Source organism: Bidens hawaiensis, unplaced genomic scaffold, assembly GCF_021521415.1.
Source record: "Bidens hawaiensis isolate Kalapana, Puna unplaced genomic scaffold, B.hawaiensis_p1.1 tig00013806_1, whole genome shotgun sequence".
Classification (NCBI taxonomy): domain Eukaryota; kingdom Viridiplantae; phylum Streptophyta; class Magnoliopsida; order Asterales; family Asteraceae; genus Bidens; species Bidens hawaiensis.
The window spans coordinates 449,791-476,462 of record NW_027492180.1 but is presented as its reverse complement, the minus strand read 5'-3'; the positions used below and the strand labels follow the sequence as shown (position 1 = coordinate 476,462).

The 26,672-nt window shown below is 36.5% G+C and overlaps 2 protein-coding genes across 2 annotated transcripts; one reads left to right on the top strand and one right to left on the bottom strand.

The window, feature by feature from the left end:
* The first annotated feature begins 21,084 nt into the window (after nt 1-21,084).
* Nucleotides 21,085-21,960, top strand: LOC143545004 (GEM-like protein 5). The gene is made up of 3 exons (XM_077036965.1): nt 21,085-21,322; nt 21,397-21,671; nt 21,745-21,960. Exons 1-3 carry the CDS (start codon nt 21,085-21,087, stop codon nt 21,943-21,945), a joined length of 714 nt encoding a protein of 237 aa, XP_076893080.1. The 3' UTR covers nt 21,946-21,960.
* Nucleotides 21,961-23,241: 1,281 nt separating this feature from the next.
* LOC143545003 (uncharacterized) lies at nt 23,242-26,070 on the bottom strand. The gene is made up of 6 exons (XM_077036964.1): nt 25,892-26,070; nt 24,137-24,235; nt 23,795-23,903; nt 23,650-23,721; nt 23,497-23,502; nt 23,242-23,403 (listed from the first exon to the last, which is right to left on the bottom strand). The coding sequence occupies exons 1-6, from the start codon at nt 26,068-26,070 to the stop codon at nt 23,284-23,286; spliced, it is 585 nt and encodes a 194-aa protein (XP_076893079.1). The 3' UTR covers nt 23,242-23,283.
* Between the last annotated feature and the right edge of the window lie 602 nt (nt 26,071-26,672).

Here is a 26,672-nt window from a genome sequence, read left to right as displayed (position 1 = left end):
CAGTATTTCATTTAAATCATCATGTAACACAAGTTTATCAAATAATACAAGTTGTAAACAAATAATTAAATGAAGACGATAAGTTGTTCTTTGAATATCCTATATGCATGCTATGTGTCTTCTAACCTTCATCCTCGTATCTCTACACCTGTAGTATATGAATAAAATTAGGTCAACTATGAACATAGTTGGTGAGGTTCCCACAGTTTGATATAATACATAAAAATCATACAATTCCATGAAACTTGTGAAATGAGCACATAGGGGTTCTTTACACTCGTTGCAATGGACCTGAGTGTAAAGAACAAACGAAGGTCCATTCCAGTTGGAGCTACCAACGTACTCGGATATGATGTCCCTTTTCCACTCGATACAAATGGACCTGAGTGCAAAGGTGGGGGCGTATGATCATACTTATTGAGGCAACCACTTGAAATCCACGTATAAAACAAATAAGCAAGTAAGCATACAAGTCCATTATATGAATTTTAGTTTGTAAGCAAAAATTGTAATTCATGAGGTTTGATAGGATACATATACTACCCCCAAAATATGAAAACATTTAAAAAGGGGGTGTGAGAAAAACTTACCTCAAAATCGAAGATTGCAATGAAAACAGGAAGCATGATAACGAAACCGAAGCAATTGAAAGTACGTTAAAAGATCCACAACGATTGAACTTCTCGAACTATAAATGAGAATAAATACAAAAAAACACAAAGACTAACCAACGAGATTATACGGGTTAATTATTTAGTTAAATATGACGCGCTTATTATTTTAAGGCGTGGATCATTTTAATATTATTCTAAGCTTAACGGAAGTTTAATGGTTTTTAATATTATAACTTTAATACTAATATGAGAGTTACGGTTTTACATTGAACGGATTTTAAATTAACAATTTATAGTTGGCGGGTTAAGGCTAACGAATCGTAATCTAATATTAATTATTTAATGAAATATATTATTTAAATAACATTTGGCTAATAACTTAACATTTAATAAAAGAAATATGACATTTGAAAGGCACGGCTTAAAGTTTACGAATTAAACTAAATTCTAACGGTTTTAACGAATTAAAAGTTAAACAATTAAAGCTTAACGAATTAAAATTAACGAGTTATCGGTTATGAAAATTGGTTTTTACATGGAGAAGATTTATACCTAATTTATAAAAAAAAATTAGTTTAAAAGTTATTTTATTTGATTTATTATGATTTTTTAAATAATTTATTTGATTTTTAAAATAATAAACAATAAATAAAATGGTGTTAAAAAAAAGAACAAACAAACTAGTCTGACCCGGGTTACACGGGTCTCACAAACCATACTTCAAAGGTTTAACCACTAGACTAGCAGCTTTTATTGTTATAAGAATGAAAGAAATAATTTATAAACAATAACCAAGTTCATCTTCTTCATTACAGAAACCCTAAGTTTAATTCCTGCAAATCCGTTCATTGATTGGTTTAATTATTTTAGGGGTTTTGATTATCATCTAAAAGCGACTCGAATGCATGTAAAAATTACTTGATGTTGTTCTTGTTTGACGACGTACGGAGACTCGCTGTAGAAAGACTTTGGCATATTAACTAGCGTTTATAGAGAATAGTTTAATTGAAATAGAGATAATGAATGAGTTTAGAAGAAAGAATGGGTGCTATTTATACTAAAAATTGAAGTGTATATGGTATGATCGAAGTTATTGCAGATTAAAATCTTGGCCGGCGAAATCGCGATATTAGCTTATGATTTGTGTACGTTATAACGCAATTAACATATTGATTATGGTCTGATATTAACAGCTAAATTCGTTACACCAATTTAATGGGTCAAACGGCGAGATTTGTGGGGTTTTTATGGCCCGAAGGTTTTGTTTTTGGTTCTCGCCGGAAAGTCCGGCCGGAAAAACGGGATGACGACGGGAATCAGAGCTGATGGAATTTGTTTTTAATTAAAATAATATATTTAAAATACATTTACACCAAGGCCCCTGTTCTTTCAAGATATTTTAACTTAGGATTTAAATTATTTACATGTTAAACCTTTAAACTTTCAAATGTTACAAAAGGTGGTTAAAGATTAATATATTTGAGTTATTTTCATATTATGTCTGATAATTTGCGAATCGATTAAACTTTCAAATGTTACACAATGTACTTATTATATCTTTCATGCGAGGACTTAGATAATTACGTGTCAACTCATAATTACCCTTATCGTTGGATGGTCCACATAATCCGTCCCATTGTGTGTGTTTTAAGATGTAACAAACTTTTATGTGAAAAAAAAATTAATCAAGAATAATAAACTATACAAATCAAAATGTCTAAACAAATCCTTGGGGTCGAGGATAAGCGAAATCCTTATGTTCAAATAAATGAAGTTGTTGAAGTTTAAACGAAATAAACAAGGTTCTTAAAATAGTAAGAACAACGAATGAAAACATTAAGGTCGTAAACATCATTGTAATTAAACGAAATATTGGAGTCGAGAATAACAGGGTAAATAAATGTGGCATTTAGCTACAAAATATAAACACATAAGTCAATAAAGCATTGGGTCCAAGAATAAATTAAATAAACGAAACTTTAATAACTGAATAGAGTAAATTTCTTGGAGTCAATAATGACTCGTTAAACAAATGAATATATTCAATAAAATATCAATGTGAAGGAAGACCACATTGAGATTAAAAGTCACAAAATCATAGTGTAACATTCGTCTCAAATTGATAAAACATTGAAATCAAGAATAAATAATTGAAACTTCAAGATCAAAATAACATTTATCAAATTGAAGAAATATTGAAATCAAGAATACCAAAATAACTCAAATAAAGTGTTGAGCGGAAATAGAACTAATTAGACAATCAAAACGATTCGTGTAAAAATAATAAACTCAACTGTACATGGTCCCAATTTTCATTAAAGGATTATGCTTTCGGGAAATCGATTATAGACCTGGGGAAATAACAAGTAAACCGAAAAAATGTAACTATGAATGAAAATAGTTCACTAATTAACGAATAACCAACTCACTATTAACTTCGTAAACAGCCTTCGAAAGGAATCAATACCTATCTTTTTTATAATGTACAAACAGAATAATAGCAATGTGTGTGTGTGTGTGTGTGTATATGAAGAAGAAAGAAAGAAAAACAAAAGGTAGCTTGTGATGTGTGTTTTCTCGAAGGTGGGTTGTGGTATGAAAATTATTTTAGAGGCGGTGTCATGATTTCTTAATCCAAACTCATTGACGTTGACAAAGAAAAGAAATGATCGATGATATTGTTTGTGAAAATCGTTTGTAAGGTCGTGATGTTTATAACCCAAAGAAAATTTATGATAATAATTTGCATATATATATATATACATATATATATATATATATATATATATATATCCTTAGTTTAGAAAGCTTTGTAGAACTGTAAAGGATTTTCTATTGGGCGACATTTTAGAAAAATAGAGGTCGCTAGATAAAATAACTCGTTGATGGTAATATAATAGCCTCACGGCTTGGGAATTGTTTAAAACGAAATATTTTATTTTATCTAGTGGTTTTATTGGAATAATAATAATAATAATAATAATAATAATAATAATAATAATAATAATAATAATAGTACTGGTATCAATAATACTAATATTAATGATAATAATCATAATAATAATAAAAACAATAATAATAATAATAATAATAATAGTGATAAAAATGAACCATTTGAATTTTCGTGAAGTTATTTTGATGCAAAAGCTACTTGAATATATTTCGTATAACAGAATATATACTTATTAATGATTTATTTTAAATAATAAGGATTTGAAATTTCACAAAAAAAAATGTTTGTAAAAGAACTAAATGCGGAAAAAGAGTGCAAGTAATAATAACAGGTTTGAAAGGCAAAGTATTGAAATCAAAATCAAATAAACGTTTGAGAGGTCAATGAATGCGGGGTAAGGTTTTGTATGGTAGAAACAAGTTAGGCCTTATAATGGGTGTGCTCGTGTCACTACAATGGTAGCGTGTTTGAAGTACGAGCATAGGTAAGGCAGAAGGTGGGGAATAAATGGGTGGGTAATAGGTCATAGGAATAAATGTGTTGTGTCAAGTATGTATAGTTATGAGACAAAAGTTGATGAGTTGGCCGAACTTAACTCCATTTGGAAAATTTCAACATCGTGGTAGCGGAGTGGGGGAATCGTCCGTGTTATACAAAGAGTGGGTTCTCGTGTAAATATCTTTGTTGAGTTGGGTTTGAGTATCCAAGAGTTAGGTTGGGTTTGGATTGACTTATGCATAACTTTGGAGTTTGAATGTATTGTTGTGGTTAGTAATGAATTTCTTGGGTTATCATGGTCGAGATCACTATGGTCAATTGCTTGATGTTCTGGGTTGTCGTTTTGTGGGTTGAGTTTCGAAAGCAACGTCGAGACAGAAAACGAGAAAAATTGCTACGAAGTGTGAAGAATTTACGTGTCCAGAATGTATATATGAAGTTTGTATAGAAATCGTAAGAAATATCACAAGAGAGATTCCTAAAATCGGAATCAATCTTTATAAATAAAAATGAAATCGTGTGAAGCAAAATTTGAAATCAAAATTGAAATGCTCATGAATTTTCACATTTAAATAATAATCTGATTAATCTTTGAGTAGGCATACGGAAAATATATCAATTTTTGAAATAAAAACATGGAATTAGTACAAACCTAATATAAGTATGAAATCGAATTGAAAATCAAGTGTTTATGTACCACCATAACTTTTCAAATTTTCAATTAAAAGCATAATAATAAACGAATTATATAAAGAAAACGAATTGAAAATCAACAATTCATGCTTCACCATAACTTTTCAAATTCTCAATTAAAAATACACGAGGAAATGAGTATTGAAAATCGACTATTTATGTATCACCATGACTTTTCGAATTTTCAAATTTAAACCCAAAACAGTAAATGATATATAAACAAAGGAAATGAATTGAAATTGACGATTCATGTATCACCATGACCTTTATAATTATAATAAACGGAACGGGTTGAAACTCGACAATTCGTGTAATAACACAACTTTTAGAAATTCTATGAATATATAAACTCAGAAAACGAATTAAACTAGACTATTCGCATAACCCAATGATTTTTAAACCCGCAATATAAACAATTGAGTATTCGGAATCACACGTTGTATGAATCATCATAATTTGTATGTTCCAATAAAAGTAAAAATGCGTAATCAAATCAAACCGAAAGTTGGGTATTCGTGTATCACCACGACTTGACAGACTTTCAGTTAAAACGTATAAATCAAAATGCGTAATCAAATCAAACCAAAAGCTGTTTATTCGTGTATCACCACGACTAGTCAGACTTTTAGTTAAAACACATTGTAAAACATTGTGTGACATCCCAAGGAATGCAACCATATCCTTATCACAAAGAGAACATGGTCACGTTTGAAAGCATAAAGTTGTGATTCGTATGGCGTTTGATGTGGAACGATTTGGCTTAATAGGTTTCAGGCCCTTTCCGAACTCTCCAGGTAAGCAACCAGGTCCGCGTCTGATTGGATTTGTGCGCATTTCTTATCCTTAGGTTTCATGAACCTTGATGTCAAGAGTTCGAGAAACAAGCAGTCCTCCTTACAGTTACTACGAACCCACCACACAGAACCGTCTTTAAGAAGATGAAATACCGAATTTGAAAATTGCTTGAAATCGCTTTTGAGAAAACTTGTTTTAGGCCTAAGCCTTGGACTTGTGTGTGTACTTGTGTTCATGAGTGTGTGTACTTGTGTTCATGAGTCGTTAATTAGATCAATAATATGGCAGCTCAATACTATCATGTACATTTTAACAATCACGTATAGGCTCACATAATTCTATCATACAACCTAGACATTTAACAAATAAGCTATAGCTACCTAGAACACTACATTTAATGTCCTATCGTATAGCCACGGCTCTGATACCAATCTGTAACACCCCGGCAAAATTGGAAACGCCTGAGTGTGACGCACAGATTGCACAAACACACATGACACTATTAGGTGACCATATTAACATTATTTTATTAAATCATCATGTAACACAAGTTTATCAAATAATACAAGTTGTAACAAATAATTAAACGACAATGATAAGTTGTTCTTTGAATATCCTATAAGCATGATATGTGTCTTCTAACCTTCATCCTCGTATCTCTACACCTGTAGCATATGTATAAAATAAGGTCAGCTATGAACATAACTGGTGAGGTTCCCACAGTTTGATATAATATGTAAAAATCATACAATTCCATGAAACTTGTGAAATGAGCACATAGGGGTTCTTTACACTCGTTGCAATGGACCAGGGTGTAAAGAACAAACGAATATTATAACTTTAATACTAATATGAGAGTTACGGTTTTACATTGAACAGATTTTAAATTAACAATTTATAGTTTGTAACACCCGTTAATCTCGGTTCAAAGATTTAAAGCTTGTAAAGTATGTATAATCCTCGGGATTTAACCGACGTTCCTCGGAAGCCTTTACGTCATCGGGATAAGTCAAAACATTTAACTTTCCTTTCAAGTTGCCAAATCTTTCAAATTTAAGGGGCTTGCATGAAATATTTTTATATTATAACAATAAACCAAAAAAAAAAAACCTAACCCTAACCTTGCTGTCCGATCGGCGCCTTCACAGCCCCTCCTGCGATTTTCCTTTTTCCGGCCAAGTCGTGAGCGTAAAACATCAATTAAAGTTTAGTACTACAATTCCCCAAGTCTTTTACACCATAATTGGTCGTTATAACACGCGTATTGATCGATCAATGGCTTGTTGTAGGCTAACCAGGTGGCTGTCCAATTGAGCATTTCCGGGACTTTTTTGAGTGAGGTTTTTGCACCAAAATCCCCCTAGGTATGTGTAGTATATCATACTTAAAAACCATATTCATTGGGGTTCGTTAGATTGGTCAACTAGTTATCGTTTGAAAGATTGTGTTCGGTTGACTAGAATTGTAGTTTGGTGCGTTTAACGCGAGGGTTGAAGTGATTAACGACCAATTCAGCTTGGGGGACACTTGGTTGATGTACGGGCTGTTGAAAAATCAATTTTATAAGTTATGGGGCTAAATTGGTTGTCGGTTACTCCAACGGGTTGGTACAACGCGCAATTGCGTTTATTGAGTAGTTGGTGCGTTGTACTTGCGAATTACCGACCCATTTGACTCGTGTAGCTTCGTGTGGACTTGTTGGCTGTGATTTTATCATGTTGGGTCCACACGGGGCTGAGTTGGATGTTAATTGGCCTAAACAACTCTTAAACGCGCGTATTGGTATCACCTAGTGCTTCCGGGGGTAATTTGGGAATTCTTTATTCCCGGGAGTGTCTAAGGGTCGTTTTGGTGAATGTGATGCCTCAGGGTCTGTTGTGATTTAGTTTTATGAGGTCGAGGCTTTAGGTGACCCGAACCCCGTTAGAACGTCTCGTAGGATAAACGAGTCATCTTGATGTCATTAGTATTGATTGAATGTAAACCGGCAGGTGTTTGAGTCTTGGGATTACTTAGGGATTCTCTAGCTCGTGGTGAATCCGTGTCTCGTGTCAGGTGAGTTCATGATGCCCTTTTTAACTCTTTTTAAGTTTTGGGCTAGCATGCACACCTAAACGATTTGTCTTGATGAAACATTTAAACTATTTTATATAGGCTTGCTCGTATATGGTAGGCCTTGGGATGTTATAGTATGTATGTGTATATATTATTGTATGGCCAATATTTGGCGATGTTAGTAGTCGTTATCGACTACGGATGTCACGTATGCCTACTTTGTGTTTGCATACGTTGATGAGATGTTACGTGTTTGGGTTGTACGTTTGCTCGACCCTGATGTTATTACTTAGATGATATATATATATATATAGGGATGCACTTATAAAGATGTTTATATGTAGGTTTGTATATGTATATATACATAAGGATGATTATTTATCGAAGATAATGGCCTAACTGATGTATCCCTTTTATAGTTTAAAACCTTTGGGAATGACTATTATGATTATTATTATTATTATTATTATTATTATTGATGTTATTTATTAAAACTTGAACTCACTCAGCTTAAGCTGACTTTGTGTGCATGTTAGTGTGAGTTTCAGGTTAGGAGGTGGATGCATTACCGCTTGGACTCCCACGAAGCTACTTGGACGGTGGAGAGCATGCTTAGTCGGATGTTTCAATAGTAATAAACATTTTCTTTTTAACATTTATTTAAATACATTTAAATTGGTTTTGGGCATAATTCCCGGGTTTTGGGAACTTATTCATTTTTTATGTTTTCCGCTGTATTATACTCTGAATTGGTTGCTTTAATGGAATGAACTATTTTCAAGTTTAAATATTTTTATAAGTGTTTTGTATGAATACCAACTGTAGGGTTCCCGGGGTTCGGGGCCTTACAAGTTGGTATCAGAGCCATGGTTCGAGGGATCCGAGCATCCCCGAATGCTTGGACTAGAACTGTAAGAAAAGAGACTAGTATGCCCACCGCGAGTAGCTGCACGCCAAGAGGTAACTTTAAATTGTTTAGTCATTCCTTTGAATTTTAAAGTTTCCAGTATGTGATTAACTGTTTAAGTGTTAGATAGAAGGCTAATGTGGTTAGGGGCAGGGGGTGATTAGGACGGGCGGGTAAAGTAAGCGACTAATTACACTTGATCAACGTCATTAGCAGTTTACCCTTACCTTACATGTTCTAAATGCCACTTGTACTTGACTGTGTTAAAATTCTGTCTTTGTAGGGATAAGTCATGGTTAATACTCGAGCATCTAAGAGAGGTCGTCCTAGTGTACGTGGTTGTAAGCCACGTGCCGAAACCGAGAATGAGATTCCTACTTCCCAGCAGGAAGCCCCGCTTCATAAGGAGGGGGATAACCCCGCCTTAGATCCTGCTATGCGCGCCGCCATCGCGGACGAGGTTTACCAGGTTCTCCATAGCGACATTCCCGAGATCGTTGCTGAGGCCGTTAGAACCATGGAGGAGTCTATGGTTGGTAAGAGTTCGGGTAAAGAAAGGAAGGGTAGGGATACGCTAGTTGATGAGGAGGAAGAGGTGTATGTGCCGAGTGGGGATGAAGACGAAGTGCGGACTGTTAGTGTGTCTACTCGGAATTGCTCATATGGTGACTTTAAGAAGTGTGTCCCTCCTTATTTCGATGGTACTAAGGATGCGTTGGCAGCACATCAGTGGGTGAGGGAGATGGAAGCCGTTCTGAGAGTTAGTAAATGCAAAGGGGATGACATGGTGACGTATGCTACTGCCTCGTTTCATTCCGAGGCATTGTGTTGGTGGGATAATCTAGCGCAGGCTATGGGTGATCGTTCGGTTAGGAGGAAGACATGGGATGAGTTGAAGAAGTTGGTTCTTGATCAGTTTTGTCCTCCGTATGAATTGGATAAGATTGAACAAGAATTCTTGACCTTGGAGGCAGGTAGTATAACGCATCGGGAGTATACCACCAAGTTTAACCAGATGGCCCATTTATGTCCCGATTTGGTTACTCCCGAAGCCAAGAGGATTAAAAAGTATGTGAAGGGGCTTTCGGCAGATATTCGTAGGGGTGTGGTGACCACCGACATGAACTCTTTTCACTCGGTAGTTACCCCAGCAGGTACATTATATGATCAGAGGGAGAAGTTACCGCCGACCGAGGCTAGGAAGACATGGAACACAAATTCGTTCGGTAAGTGGCCCGGGGGGAGCCATTTCAATTCGTCTGAGAAAAGGGTGAAGACTGAGACTTCTGAGTTTAAGAGGGATGCGGCGTTCGGTAATTGCAAGAAGTGCGGGAAACCGCACAAGGGGGAATGTAAGAGTGGGTCTAGCTCCTGTTTTCGTTGTGATAAGGTGAGACACCCCCATTTCGAGTGTCCGACGTTGACTTGTTTCCGCTGTAAGGGTTCCGGTCACTTGGCATCAAACTGTCCTACCAGTAAGGCGGGGGGGGGGGGGTCCGGTTAGGGGACTTCCTCGAGGAGGAAGATGGAAGAGAAGCCGAAGACCAGGGCGAGGGCCTTCAACATCTCCAAGAGGGAGGCGAAGGATGATGCAGATGTTGTTTCAGGTACTTTTCCTTATTTAGCTTTTATTCCACCGTTATAATTTCTTATTCCTTTGGAATCGTATGTGATGATCATGTAGCTAAGCAGTAGTATAATATTATCCCAGGTACCTTTTTACTTGATGAATTACAGGCGCCAGTCTTATTTGATTCGGGCGCCAGTAGAAGTTACGTGTCTACCGCTTTCTGTTCCTCGTTGAATAAATCACCCGAGCGCGTAGTCGATGTGTTTGAGGTTGAGGTCGCCGTAGGAAAATCCGTTCCCATGTCTAGGGCTATTCAGGGTTGTTCCATCGAGTTGTCTAGGTATAAATTTCCGGTGCGGTTGTATTTGATGCCGCTTAGTTGTTTCGATGTGGTGCTCGGGATGGATTGGCTCGTGAGTGTTGACGCTCAGATCATTTGTGGTCAGAAACTTGTTCATCTGAGGGCCCCGGATGGGACCCAAATTACGGTCTTCGGTGACCGGAATGGTGCGACGCCACATATCATATCTATGCTGAAGGCGGGAAGGTTGATGCAGCGGGGTTACGAGGCGTATCTAGCGTATGTTATAAATATGAAAACCGAGGTGGCTACCGTCGGTGATGTTCCTATCGTTAGGGATTTCCCGGATGTTTTTCCAGATGATTTGTCAGATGTGCCGCCGGACCGCGAGGTCGAGTTCTAGATAGACCTTGTGTCTGGCGCAAAACCCGTTTCTCGAGCCCCTTACCGTCTAGCGCCGAATGAAATGAAAGAACTTATGGCTCAATTGGAATACTTGCTCGAAAAGGGCTTCATTCGACCGAGCATCTCTCCTTAGGGTGCCCCGGTCCTGTTCGTTAAGAAGAAGGACGGTAGCATGCGGATGTGCATCGACTACTGTGAATTGAATAAACTCACTATTAAGAATCGGTACCCTCTTCCAAGGATCGACGATTTATTTGATCAGCTCCAAGGGGCTAGTTGGTTCTCGAAGATCGACCTTAGGTCCGGGTATCATCAGTTGAAGATTCGGGAGGAAGATATTCCTAAGACTGCCTTCCGCACTCGTTATAGGCATTATGAATTCCTAGTGATGTCTTTCGGTTTGACCAACGCACCGGCTGCGTTCATGGATCTTATAAACCGGGTGTGTAGACCGATGCTTGATCGTTCGGTTATTGTGTTCATTGACGACATTCTTGTATATTCCAAAAGAGAATCCGATCACGCCGGTCATCTCTCGGAAGTTTTGGAAGCTCTGCGAAAGAACAAGTTGTATGCAAAATTTTTAAGTGTTCCTTTTGGCTACACGAGGTTCAGTTCTTGGGTCATGTTATTAACCCGAGTGGTATTTTTGTTGACACTGCAAAGGTGGAAGCCGTAAACGAATGGGAATCTCCTAAGTCTCCATCAGAAATTCATAGCTTTCTGGGCTTGGTGGGGTATTACCACCGCTTCATTCCCGAATTTTTGAAAATTGCTTCATCATTGACCAAGTTGACTACGAAGAGTGTTATGTTCGTTTGGGGTACTGAGCAGGAGGAGGCTTTGCTCAAGTTGAAGAACAAGTTGACGCATGCCCCGATTTTAGCTTTACCCGATGGCACCGATGATTTGGTGATTTATTCTGATGCCTCTTATCAGGGGCTTGGGTGTGTTCTGATGCAGTGAGGTCGAGTCATCGCTATGCCTCACGGCAGTTAAAGCCTCATGAGACGAATTATCCTAATCACGATTTGGAGCTGGTAGCGGTTGTGTTTGCGCTTAAGTTGTGACGGCATTATTTGTACGGTGTTCCTTGCGTTATCTACACCAATCATAAGAGCTTAAAGTATTTCTTCGAACAAAAGGAACTAAATATGCGTCAACGTCGATGGATGGAGTTGATTAAGGATTATGATCTGGAGATTATGTACCATCCCGGTAAGGCTAACGTGGTAGCCGACGCATTGAGCCAGAAGGAGAGACCGAAACCTATTCGTGAGAAATCTTATCAGCTTATTCTTAAACCCGATATTTTAAAACAAATAGCCAACGTCCAGAATGAAGCTTTAAAGGTGAAATGGATTGTGTCAGAACGTATTTGGGGTGAGGAAAAGTTGTTGGAAGAAGTCGGTGACAGGATGAAGTATAAGGATGGGCGTTTATGGGTACTGAGGTATGGGGGATTCAGAGGTAAAATTTTGGATGAAGCACACAAGTCGCGCTATTCCATTCATCCGGGTGCGACCAAGATGTACCAAGACCTGAAAAAGAATTATTGATGGCCTGCGATGAAGTTTGAGGTGGCCCAATATGTGAGTAAGTGTTTGACGTGTCTACAAGTTAAGGCCGAGCACCAGAAGCCGTTCGGGAAACTTCAACCATTGGAAATACCCGAGTGGAAGTGGGAGCATCTTACGATGGATTTTGTGACTAAATTGCCTCGTACTCCTAGGGGTAGCTATGACACCATTTGGATAATCGTTGATAGATTGACCAAGAGCGCTCATTTCTTGCCGATTCGAGAAACATTTAATTCTGAGCAGCTGGCCGATGTGTTTATTCATGAGATCGTTTCTAGGCACGGGGTGCCGGTATCTATTGTTTTGGATAGGGATACACGTTTTACCTACAGGTTTTGGAAGAAATTTCATGAGGATATGGGTACCAAATTCCTCATCAGTACTGCTTATCACCCGCAGACGGATGGCCAGTCCTAGAGGACCATTCAGACTCTTGAGGATATGTTGCGGGCTTGTGTTATCGATTTTGGTGGTAGTTGGGATCGTCACTTACCGTTGGTAGAGTTCTCGTATAATAACAGTTATCACGCCACGATTGGGATGCCACTGTTTGAGATGTTGTATGGTAGGAGGTGTAGGACTCCAGTCTGTTGGGGTTCCATTGGTCAGAAACAGTTGGGTAGTTTGGAGGTGGTTGAGGTTACGACTGAGAAGCTCGATAAGATAAAGGCTTTTATGAAGGCCGCTCAGGATCGTCAAAAGTCCAATGCGGATAAAAGGCGAAGACCTATTTTATTTGAGGCTGGGGACCGGGTTATGTTGAAAGTTTCTCCTTGGAAGGGTATTATTCGTTTTCGTAAGTGGAGGAAGCTTAGTCCGAGGTTCATTGGTTCGTTCCGTATATTGTCCCATGTTGGTGAGGTAGCGTATAGACTGGAGTTGCCCGATGAGCTCGCAGGGATTCATCCTACTTTCCACGTGTCCCACTTGAGGAAATGTTTAACTGACGAGGAGGCCCATGTGCCTCTTGATGATATTGAGCTCAATAGCAAGTTAAACTACGATTCTTGACCGTCACGAAAGGCGTTTGAGGAATAAAGTGGTTAAGCAGGTGAAGGTGCAGTGGAGGCACCGTAGGGGTTCCGAGGCTACTTGGGAGTCCGAAGATGAGATGATGAAACTCTATCCTCAGTTGTTCCTGTCGCATCGGGATTCGGGGACGAATCCCACTGGGGGGTGGACTTGTAACACCCATTAATCTCGGTTCAAAGATTAAAGCTTGTAAAGTATGTATAATCCTCGGGATTTAACCGACGTTCCTCGGAAGCCTTTACGTCATCCCGGTACGTCAAAACATATAACTTTCCTTTCAAGTTGCCAAATCTTTCAAATTTGAGGGGCTTGGATGAAATATTTTTATATTATAACAATAAACAAAAAAAAAAACCTAACCCTAACCTTGTTGTCCGATCGGCGCCTTCACAGCCCCCCCCCCTGCGATTTTCCTTTTTCCGGCCAAGTCGTGAGCGTAAAACATCAATTAAAGGTTAGTACTACGATTCCCCAAGTCTTTTACACCATAATTGGTCGTTATAACACGCGTATTGATCGATTAATGGCTTGTTGTAGGCTAACCGGGTGGCTGTCCAATTGAGCATTTCCGGGACTGTTTTGAGTGAGTTTCTTGCACCAAAATCTCCCTAGGTATGTGTGGTATATCATACTTAAAAACCATATTCATTGGGGTTCGTTAGATTGGTCAACTAGTTATCGTTTGAAAGATTGTGTTCGGTTGACTAGAATTGTAGTTTGGTGCGTTTAACGCGAGGGTTGAAGTGATTAACGACCAATTCAGCTCGGGGACACTTGGTTGATGTACGGGCTGTTGAAAAATCAATTTTATAAGTTATGGGGCTGAATTGGTTATCGGTTACTCCAACGGGTCGGTACAACGCGCAATTGCGTTTATTGAGTAGTTGGTGCGTTGTACTTGCGAATTACCGACCCATTTGACTCGTGTAGCGTCGTGTGGACTTGTTGGCTGTGATTTTATCATGTTGGGTCCACACGGGGCTGAGTTGGATGTTAATGGCCTAAACGACTCTTAAACGCGCGTATTGGTATCACCTAGTGCTTCCGGGGGTAATTTGGGAATTCTTTATTCCCGGGAGTGTCTAAGGGTCGTTTTGGTGAATGTGAGGCCTCGGGGTCTGTTGTGATTTAGTTTGATGAGGTCGAGGCTTTAGGTGACCCTAACCCCGTTAGAACGTCTCGTAGGATAAACGAATCATCTTGATGTCATTAGTATTGATTGAATGTAAACCGGCAGGTGTTTGAGTCTTGGGATTACTTAGGGATTCTCTAGCTCGTGGTGAATCCATGTCTCGTGTCAGGTGAGTTCATGATGCATCTTTTAACTCTTTTTAAGCTTTGGGCTAGCATGCACACCTAATCGATTTTTCTTGATGAAACATTTAAACTATTTTATATAGGCTTGCTCGTATATGGTAGGCCTTGGGATGTTATAGTATGTATGTGTATATATTATTGTATGGCCAATATTTGGCGATGTTAGTAGTCGTTATCGACTACGGATGTCACGTATGCCTACTTTGTGTTTGCATACGTTGATGAGATGTTACATGTTTGGGTTGTACGTTTGCTCGACCCTGATGTTATTACTTAGGTGATATATATATATATATATATATAGGGATGCACTTATAAAGATGTTTATATGTAGGTTTGTATATGTATATATACATAAGGATGATTATTTATCGAAGATGATAGCCTAACTGATGTATCCCTTTTATAGTTTAAAACCTTTGGAAATGACTATTATGATTATTATTATTATTATTATTATTATTATTATTATTATTATTATTATTATTATTATTGATGTTATTTATTAAAACTTGAACTCACTCAACTTAAGTTGACTTTGTGTGCATGTTAGTGTGAGTTTCAGGTTAGGAGGTGGATGCATTACCGCTTGGATGTCCACGAAGCTACTTGGACGGTGGAGAGCATGCTTAGTCGGATGTTTCAATAATAATAAACGTTTTCTTTTTAACATTTATTTAAATACATTTAAATTGGTTTTGGGCATAATTCCCAGGTTTTGGGAACTTATTTTATTACTTATGTTTTCCGCTGAATTATACTCTGAATTGGTTGCTTTAATGGAATGAACTATTTTCAAGTTTAAATATTTTTATAAGTGTTTTGTATGAATACCAACTGTAGGGTTCCCGGGGTTCGGGGCCTTACATAGTTGACGGGTTAAGGCTAACGAATCATAATCTAATTTTAATGATTTAACGAAATATATTATTTAAATAACATTTGGCTAATAACTTAGCATTTAATAAAAGAAATATGACATTTGCAAGGCACGGCTTAAAGTTTACAAATTAAACTAAATTCTAACGGTTTTAACGAAAATAAAAGTTAAACAATTAAAGCATAACGAATTAAAATTAACAAGTTAACGGTTATGAAAATTGGTTTTTACATGGAGAAGATTTATAAGGTTTTACCACTGGACTAGCAGCTTTTATTGTTATAAGATTGAAAGAAAAAATTTATAAACAATAACCAAGTTCATCTTCTTTATTATAGAAACCCTAAGTTTAATTCCTGCAAATCTGGTCCTTGATTGGTTTAATTATTTTAGGGGTTTCGATTATCATCTAAAAACGACTCGAATACATGTAAAAATTACATGATGTTGTTCTTGTTTGACGACATACGGAGACTCGGTGGAGAAAGACTTTCGCGGATTTACTAGCGTTTATAGAGAGTAGTTTAATTGAAATAGAGATAATGAATGAGTTTAGAAGAAAGAATGGGTCCTATTTATACTAAAAATCGAAGCGTACATGGTCCGATCGAAGTTATTGCAGATTAAAATCTTGCCCGGCAAAATCACGATTTTAGTTTATGATTTGTGTACGTTATAACGCAATTAACATATTGATTATGGTCTGATATTAACAGCTAAAGTCGTTACATCAATTTAATGGGTCAAATAGTGAGATTTTTGGGGTTTTTAAGGCTTGCGGGTTTTGTTTTTGGTTCTCCCCGGAAAGTCCGGCCGAAAAAACGGGATGACGACGGGAATCAGAGCTGATGGAATTTGTTTTTAATTAAAATAATATAATTCAAAATACATTTACACCAAGGCCCCTGTTCTTTCAATATATTTTAACTTAGGAAACTTTAGGGATTTTTACATATTTCCCCTTCCTAAACCTATGAAGTTACATATTTCCCCAAAATACAAGTTTTTAATGCAAAATGTACAATACTCTTTAAGCATGGTTTGGGAAAATATGTAATTTCAAAGTTTAGGAAGGGGAAATATGTAAATGCCCCAATTTACATGTTAAACCTTTAAACTTTCAAATGTTACAAAAAGTGGTTAAAGATTAATATATTTGAGTTATTTTCATATTATGTCCGATAATTTGTGAATCGATTAAATTTAAATAAACTTTGAATCTCGACGTTTTGATGATTGATCGAAGGTAATATAAAACGACGAACAATGAACTTTAAGCGTCGGGAAATGCTTTATTAAAGATAATTAATGAATAAAATTACCTCAAAACGACTCAGCGGGTTGGGCTAACGAAATCAAATACAAATACGAATACAAGCAATAATCGACGAGTATAAAATACATTAAGCGAAACTTTATTTATATATCTTTATAAACAAAACCAAAAATTTTAACTGGGTCGGGTTTTCGGGTTTGAAAAATAACGAATGCTACAAAAATGTTAATACTTTCACTATGCTTTATGCTCCAATATGGCAGTGGTATGTATATCATCATTGTATTAATATATAACTTGCTTTTTATGATATTTTGAATCTGATTTATGACAATATTTTCTACATTGATTTTGCTTAGCATAATATACATTGAGATTTGTAAAAGAATAAATTTGACATTGTCGGGTCGCGGGTCAGTGAAGACATTTTGATTTGGCCCAAAACAGGGAATCCAGAGGTACATTTAACTTTAGATCAAACAATCTATTAATCACATAAAGAACAATGATAGGAATGGAGGGCGGTATAGGTGGAGATTTAAATGAAGACGATGATGGCGACAAAGGCCGTTAGGTTACTGTCAATCATCAACCAATGGAGGAGATGAAAGATTGGGGTGAGGATGTTAATCAAGCGGGCGATGGTGGCGGTGAAAGGAGTGAATTGGGCAGTGATGGAAAAGCCGATGGTGGAGCTGCAGATGCATAGAAGATGGGATTTGATGGTCATGGTTATCATCCGTTTCACTCTCAATTCAAGGTAAGTGATAACTGTAATACAAGGTGATCTTGAGTTGATGACATGTAAATTTGTTGTACTATTTATTATTCGGTTAGTAAGATGGCAAATGTATTTACTTTTTACGCATTATTTTGTTGTATTGACTCAATCTATTGACCAGTGAAATATTTTCTTTCATGAAATGAATTATTTCGTACTTTCATCCATTTTATTGTGTTATAATTTGATACTGAACTTATATAATGATTCTTGTATGTAACATGTGCTATATTTGGTGGTGCTCCAGGTTAAGTTCGTCCACCTGGCGTTCAATTGTCTTTTGCTATTCGAGGTAGATGTGAATGGCGTCCAACTGGCACTAATAGAAACATTCATCCCAATATGCAAAAAAGTTTTCATCCGGGTGGATTTGACAGTGGACTTGATTTTACACTTCCTTCGCATATGCAATGATCAAATGTGTATGTATATACATGTGTGTGTGGGTATTTTGTTTTTTATGCTTTTATAATTGGCATACTATTGTCTTCTTAGGACTATATTTGAAGTGGATATTGATGATTTTGAGGAAAAACCATGGAGGCGTCAAGGCATGGACATGCTAGATTTAGTCAATTTTGGTTTGAATGAAAGAAAGCCGGAAGGAATATTACAAGTAAATGGTGAGTGACAATACAAAGATTTCCCACCATTGCATATATTTTTGCAGATCTAAATATACGAGTCAATCCTTAAAACCATTCCCAATCCACATCATAACAATTGGTATACTTTCTAGTAATCATCACGTGGATGCGGCGGCACAGCCTTTCTTCCTCTTCTTATATTGTGTGTTAAATATACACAATTTGCCTAACGATTCATTTATTTTTATCCATTATCAGGTTAACCATACCAAAATAGAGTTGCATTATGTCTCTATTAAGAAGTTGCACAAATAAAGGAAAGTAAATAATGACTTTATTTATCTGTTTTATAAATTGTAGATGCGTTTGGTTTCACTCGGTGATGGTTTTTCAATATCGCTTTGATCTCCAGCTTTCTAAACCATGGTATGAAATTCGTTTTAGTTATTGGTTTCTTATTTATTTTAGAATTTTGGCATATTTTAATGCAAATGATTGATGCATTTTGGGATTTCTTTTTTTTTTTTTCAGTTTTTGAATATTCAATATGTATTGTCAGTTTAGTTTTACTGGATATTAGGCAGAATGATTACAGCTGCCACAACATCGGCTAAAAACGACACGTAAAATCCTTGAATTGCAAGAACATAAACGCATGCAACGCAAGGTAATTACACCGCATAATAATATCATCATTTATATGCCAATTTAGTTATTTGTTTTTCCGGGTATCATGTGCTAACCGAATCGGTTATTGGTTACCATTGTTGTTAGATTTGAAAAAAGAAAGGTATATTCAATTGGATGGATGTGTATAAACTACTTATTTGCTTTTCGTTGAATACCATCAAATTCGTATTTAAATATGCACATGTTAACTTATCTTTGAAAATCTGAGTTATATAATTTTCATTATGTTTTTTTAATGAATGTTAGATGTTTATTTATATTTTTCGTTTTTAAGTTTGACTTGGTTAACAGCATCACTGGTATAGTTAAGTACTAATTTAATGTCAGAGAGTTATTAGTTTGATCACAAAAAGTCAACATGTGGATGGAAATTATTGACATCTAAACCAGAAATAAAATTTAAAAATTATGCAGGTGTCTTTAAAAAATGTAAATACCGATCGGTTCAACCTATTGAATACTGCACACAAAATTATTGTTTTGTTTTCAACTTCAAATGCGTTTGGGTCAATGGGTGTTTATAAATGCAACAACAATTGATACAGAAACAAAAACAATTTCCCCTCTATAAGTTCAGGTTCATATCATATTTAGTTAGAAAAAACATATTTAGGTCAATAGGTTTTTCGAGTAAAATGTGTTTGGCTTGAAACGAGTTATGATTTAAATTAGTTCAATCGAAATTAGTTGTTTTAAGTGAGTATCAAGTTGGTTTAGGTCAAAAGGGATTATGAACATACTGACTTTTGGTCGAAACATGTTTTAAATTATTGTATCTTATAAACTAAAAGAAATTCATTATTATTGTTTTATGGTTTTTATATCAGTTTAAATGGATGGGACGGGTTCATATTTACTTCAAAATAAGTTCTTGTCAATGAATTTTTTTTAGTAAAATAAGTTTAGGTCAAAACAGATTTGATCAGAATGAGTTCGAGTCAAAACAACGTTGTATGAGCGAACCTATTAGATGATCTAATGCCAACAAACATCAATGAGTAGTTTTTGATGAATTAAAGTCAAGGTAAAAGTAATCTTTTGTTTGACTTTGAAGAAAGTTAAAATGAAGCTTTGTATTGTAGGAGAAAATATGTAATATTTGATATTTTTGTGAAAAATTTAAAGTTACTGTAAACCGTGAAGGGTAAATAAGTAATAACAGTGACTTTTTGATTTGTCTGGTCAAAGCGATTGCCAAGTAAATAGTTCAATGGCGCACATAATAACACCTACTAATGCGGTCAATTTAGAAACTTCGCAAGCAGTTTTTTTTTTCTTTTTTTTAAGTTTTGATGAATCAATTCTTCCCCAAATTCTCCTCGAAAATCATCACGGTTACACTTTTGGTTGGAGTTCTCCTTAGAACTCTTCTTTGTGCAAGCGCGGTTAGTTTTCAACATGTTCTTCTATAGCTTCTAACCTAAATACCAAAGGTGGGTGTGTTTGGATAGACATTTTAATACTGATAATTTGATGAGCGCATTTGGATTGTTACATCCGCAAGTTGCAGATGTTTTGAAAACACAACATGCACAATTGCTTATTCAGGTTTCATTACCAAACGGGGCTGTGCTTTCTTTATCAGTTATCATTTGGTGAATTGACATCTCATACCATCATTCATATTTCTTACCATCAGGTAGAAACATGTTGTTTTAAAAGAATATCAAATTGGTTCGGGTAAAATGTGCCGGTCAAAAATTGTTATGTATAATCACATTTATCATGTACAATATATGTAAAGAAGTTTATTTATTCGTATTTTACATCCAGCCGCGAGTTCTAAAGCTATAGATGTTATGTATCAGTTTTTGGGCTAAAAGCCAGTGAAATATAAACATATTGAAAGTGATGGCCATTTAAATATACGGCTTGAAATTAACCTGTTTATGAAAGAATATATATGGGTGAAGAATGAGTTGGCGTTGACAATTTTAGCGTGTGACTTGAAAAAGTAAAAGAAGCTCTTATTTGAGGAAAAACACGGTAAAGGAGGCAGCGGCACATTCACATCATCGCTTCCTATTTGGCATTGGCATTATCACCCTACCCTTCTTCTAATCAAAACAAATCGAATCAAATCTTCATCATCAATCAACCGATCTTCTTCTTCTTCTTAATCTCCTCCTCCGCCAACAAAACGATAGGATATGAACCCACATCAACAATCACCACCTCCTCCGTATCCTTCTTCTTCATCATCTAATAATCCGGCCTGGGGGACTCACGTCATGGGCACACCGGTCCAACCCAACAACCCCTACGTCCAATACGGCCCCCCTCACCCTCCACCTCCGCCTCCTCCTCCCGCCATGGATAACGTCCGCAAGAAACTTAATTCCTGGGGCAACAAGGCTGAGACTGCCGCTACCAACATCTGGTCTAATCGTAAGCAACCCCTTCTTTCTTTCTATGTATATGTATTCGATCCATTATGACTCACCCATTCATTCATTATTTAGTGAAAACGGGTCAATCTGTGACCCAATCGGCTTGGGGCAAGATGAATCTGACCGCTAAAGCCTTAACCGAAGGCGGGTTTGAATCCTTGTACAGGCAGAACTTCACCACGTACCCACACGAGAAGCTTAACCGCACTTTTGCATGCTACCTCTCTACCTCCACGGGACCTGTCGCAGGAACCTTGTATCTTTCCAATATTCATGTTGCCTTCTGCAGTGACCGCCCCTTGTCTTCCATCCAACCCAACGGCATGCAGTCTTGGATTCATTATAAGGTAGCTGCTAATCCTCTTCTTAACTTCCTTCATAACATTTCAGAATTCTGAATTAATGTTTTCTGCTATACAGGTTATAATCCCGTTGGAGAAGATAGCCACGGTCAACCCAGTTACGGTGCCTGGTAAAAAACAAATGGACAAGTACATCCAGGTCTCCACCATCGACGCTCAAGATTTCTGGTTCATGGGTTTCGTCAATCATGATAAAGCATCTAAACATCTGCTCAACGGTGTCGCCACTTGTGCTAAACCTGTCCCATTTATTCCATGAATTAATAAATATGCTGTTATTATGTTCCATAGACAAATTAAATTGAAATGCTCTCTTTTCATCATGCTGGAGTTGTGTGTCATATGATTCTTTGTTGAGTATGAGGTGTTTTCATGTGGTACAATATAATGTGCAGTGTTTGAATCCTATTCTGTTGATAACAATTTAATATGTAACACACCATTCATACCAACCAACATACTGCATGTTGCGGATAAAGAGTTTACAACATACTACATGAGTGAAATCTTTCTACTCACCAATCATGGATTGCTATCATAAACATTACGGAACAGATAGGTATTTCATTCTATAAGCAACTATTCAAAATCAGTCTTGGAATTGGGCATTGTGAAAAACCAGTTTTGAAAGTTAAATTCATCAAAATTGTTACAGATTTTGCAAGCACGTTAAATTCATCAAAAAAATCCGACTTCAAACCGCATATTCCATATTGTTGACAACAGCTATGCCTATTCAACAGCTAGTAACACATAACACAAGCAAAGAGTAAATGGGTCAAAAAGTAGCTTTCCTAAAAAGATTGATGATTAAAGTTAAGGGGAGGCTGTGAATTAACACTCCTAGTTGAAATCGAAGAGGCATAAGTCGCTACCAGTGTTGTCTAGAATATAAATTATTTCTAAGCAATTCTGACATCAAATCAATATATACCTTACCATAACTAAGACATATATGAACCTAAACAGTAAACACAATGGATGATAAATTGGAAGTATGGAGCACCTAATGAGAGGTTAATTAGGAACAAACGATTGTGTGCGCAGATCCTCGGTTATGTATGCACAGAAAGTTTCCAGGCTCCACATTTGAGCCTGTTGAGAGTGGTTTTCTCGTGAGCTACAATGAAGGGTCGTCGGATGCAACCAACAAGTGCAAGTGTTAACCTTTTGCTATCTATGCAGAAGTGTGAGCGCGTGTTCAAGTCAGTCTAAGATTTTGTTAAAGTGTTGAAACATCATCGCTTCTTTTTGACTGGTTATATTTTATGCATTTTTTCTATTATAATGGCTGCAAAAGTCATAACAAAGAGACCAAGCCAATGCCAAACCGATAGTAACGCATTAGTGTTGGTTTACAATGATCAAAAAAACCGTTACTAATAGCCTAACGCCCTGACTCACGGTTAGACCTAAAACCATCAAAACCGAATAGCGAACGCCCCTAGCTCATCAAGAAAACTTGGTTAGGGCCATATGGCCCAATAAGTTAAACTTATGCCTTTTACAACGCCAAAGTTATCTCCTTAAAACATAATACATAAAAAAAAGGTCAAAAGAGAAAGGTAGCATCCGAGTGCTTAATGAAGAGACCAATTTAGTGTTTCTTCTTGCTTCCCTTTGAAGAACTGGGCTTGGATGGAGTGGCCACCATGAACACAAATAACACCACAATGGAGATTGAAGATACCAACGACCCATAATCACCCAATAATCTCTGCAGTATGTGAACAGATTACATATTATGATTCAAATGAACGACTAACAGATAAAACAGAATTGTCAGTTGCCAAGAAAAAAGATTTCATACCTTAGCCTGAACGGGTAGCAGCCATCAAGCACAAATTCATGAAAAAAAAAACGCATCAGTACATTATCAAGTAAAAGAACAAAACATATCAATAAGGTCTTTAAATTATAAGTTGGGAAATGAAGTTCCTTCTGACAATAAAAGAAAACTTACAAGATGAAGTGCACTAGCTTTAGGCTTATCTGATAGGATTTCAAGAGGCAGGAGCGAGGTTGAATATGCCTCCTGAAGTCAAAAGTATTTTAGAAATCATACGAAACCAACAAATCTGAAATATTAGATTACTTTGTAAACCAACCTGCAGTGCGGTCTTTGTGGGGACACGGAATGTAATAACAGCTGGTGTGCTATAGAAGACGGTTTTCACATATGACTCCAACTCAAAGGAGTGAGATAGAACAGCACCACTGGTGGAACAAAAACAAAATCATTGTAAGAGTTAACTCAAATCACCATCTTTGTAAAGGTAAAACAGATATTTATTGAGATTGATTTTTCAGGTATGCCAATATATATAGAGAGAACACAAAACTCTAATCCTATGAAGCTAAGCTAATGAGCCGAACCCTGATATATTCTAAGAATCTTTGCTAAGTATAATGGATGCTAGAATTTGGATATTAGATTATTAGATACATACACATCAAGCCTTTCCCAGGATGCTGAAGTGTTTCCTGAGATGATGCTGAATATTTCAGGAGACCAGCCGTCGTCTGTGAGGCTAACATCATATGCACTCCTGGATACAAAAGACAGTGAAACGTGAGATTATGTACTCGAGTTCGATAGATTTGTCAAAAGTAACATAAACAACAAATAAAACAATAGTCATTCTTTCTCCATAGATGTTTCCAAAGGTCTGATTTACAGAAGAAATAAATACAACTCCATCTTCACAGGATGAATATTATTATTATTCCATACATTACACGCTTAAGTTTTCAAAAGCAACTAGTCTGAGATAAAAGGGCTCTTGATAATGCATTATGCAGGTTCTGGTTAAATAGCAGACAGACACTAGTAATACAACTAAACACTTAGGGCGCGTTCGTTTCACAGAATTCGTGGAAATTCAAAGGAATTGGAATTAAAATCCCATGACATGGCGTGTTCGTTTCGTTGGAATTGGAATCTTAATTTCCTTTTGATGCGTTCGGTTGTGAAGGAATTGGAATTAAATTCCTTCAAATTCCTTTAAATGATGGGATTCTAAATCCTTCCAAAATGTGGAGGATTTCAAGTGAATTCGTTGGAATCTCATCTCGAGTTTTTTTTTTTTAACGAGAACAACGAATAAAACATTTTGGTTTTTTTACTTTTTTTGTTTTCGATTTATATTTTGAGTTATAATTTTTTTATTATTATTTTTGAATATTTTTTTGAGGGGTTTTGATCTTAATAGAAAACCCCTAAAAAAATTATTAAAAAATCATAACACAAAATATAAATAAAAAACAAAAAATTAAAAAAACTAAAATGTTTCCGCGGTTATTCTCGTTAAAAAAAAAAAAAAAAAACTTGATTCCAATTCCTTTGTCAAACGAACACACCAAGAATGGAATTGAATTTCAATTCCTTCAAATTCCAATTCCTATTGGAATGTTCAGATTCCAAATCCTATTCCTTCCAATTCCAAATCCTATGCAAATTCCAATTCCATTCCATTCCGTGAAACGAACGCGCCCTTAGGGTATGATCAAGAAAATCAGATTCCTTGTCTTGAAGCTGGAAATGGAGCAAAACCAGTTTAAGAGTTGAAGGGCAAATCAATTATAACAATTCCAATTCCAAATCTCATGTTGTGTATTTTAGAAAACTGTATAGTATCTGCCCAATGTTAGTGATAGAAGTAAACAAGGCTAGTAGACATATATAATGAGAAAGGGTGTACAGAAGTCAAACTGCGCTAAAAAAATCAATATTGAAAGTATCAGAGCATTGTATGAAACATTAATAATCTTTACAGGAGTTTTGAAAACTTGAAATGATGTACAGAAACACTCCATTCCAATTCCAATTCCAATTCCAATTCCAAATCCTTTAAAAAAAGTCTGTGAAACGAACGGGCCCTAAAAGTAGTAAATTTACCCAATCTTAACTGCAAATCCATCAATAATATTTATAAGAATAGAGGCTATGTAATGAGCAAATAAGATCTTCAACTACGCATATCACATTAATTCTAAATTTAAACCCTAGAGAATTACAGCCACAGCCAATATATTTAAATTAAAAAGGACTGATTGTGATGCAGTTAATTTTGATTGCAACTAGGGCTTCTTGTCAGTACAAAATCAAATAATAGTTTCAGAATGTAACACAGACGCAAGTAATTATCTATTCAAATAATCAAAAGCATAGCATAGAATGCAAATGATGAATCGAAAGTGCATACGCAGATCCATGGTTATATATGTGGATGGAAACGGAGAGCTTTTCGGCACCAGATTTGAACCTGTTGAGTGTAGCTTTCTTCTGAGCTACGATGAACGGAGCATCGGATCCCTCAATCACCGAAGGTACCACCAGCAACACGACTATTGTTAAGGCCAGGAAAGAAACAGAATTCGCCATTTCCGCACCTCAACAAAAGAAAGATTTTGATTTTGATTTTGATTTTGTTAAACACAAAGTTACTAGTTACTAATAATGCTTATTTATTTATTTATTAGCGTGTAGGTTTTTGGACTTCAGTTTAGGCCCATGAACCCCCGTGCGGGCTGCACAACCAAACCCATCCCGAACCCCAAAATCAAACCGCCTTCAATCCGATCCAATCTGACATATATGGTATGTTTGGCAAAATTAGCTCGGCGTTGGTAGCTGTTAGCTGTAACTTTTTAAATATATTTAGGTGTTTGGCAGAGTAGCTGGAATTTTTAATAAAACTAGCTGGGTGCCCACGCATTGCGGCTGAGTGGGATCGCAACCTGACATCAACCGCATAATCAGTGTCGGTATATGATTCACCTAATGACAGTGCACACATAACCCGAATGTAGATGTGTAATTCGTGCAAAGGCAGTACGCATGTAACTGGTGACGAAAATCAAGAAGTAAAGCTGAAATATACAATAATTTCATCATCGTACTCAGTACATCCCACAAATGGCAAAGCTATGGTAGGATCTGAGGAAGGTAAGATGTAGAGAACCTTACATCTACCTCGTAAGAAT

Bases quoted from the DNA above. Each gene is read 5' to 3' on its own strand.
- LOC143545004 (XM_077036965.1), top strand. From the start codon at position 21,085: ATGAACCCACATCAACAATCACCACCTCCTCCGTATCCTTCTTCTTCA. The intron at 21,323-21,396 runs GTAAGCAACCCC...TTCATTATTTAG, and splicing joins TACCAACATCTGGTCTAATC to TGAAAACGGGTCAATCTGTG. The intron at 21,672-21,744 runs GTAGCTGCTAAT...TCTGCTATACAG, and splicing joins AGTCTTGGATTCATTATAAG to GTTATAATCCCGTTGGAGAA.
- LOC143545003 (XM_077036964.1), bottom strand. From the start codon at position 26,070: ATGGCGAATTCTGTTTCTTTCCTGGCCTTAACAATAGTCGTGTTGCTG. The intron at 24,236-25,891 runs GTATGCACTTTC...TTTTGTATCCAG, and splicing joins ATATATAACCATGGATCTGC to GAGTGCATATGATGTTAGCC. The intron at 23,722-23,794 runs GTTGGTTTACAA...TTTTGACTTCAG, and splicing joins CCACAAAGACCGCACTGCAG to GAGGCATATTCAACCTCGCT.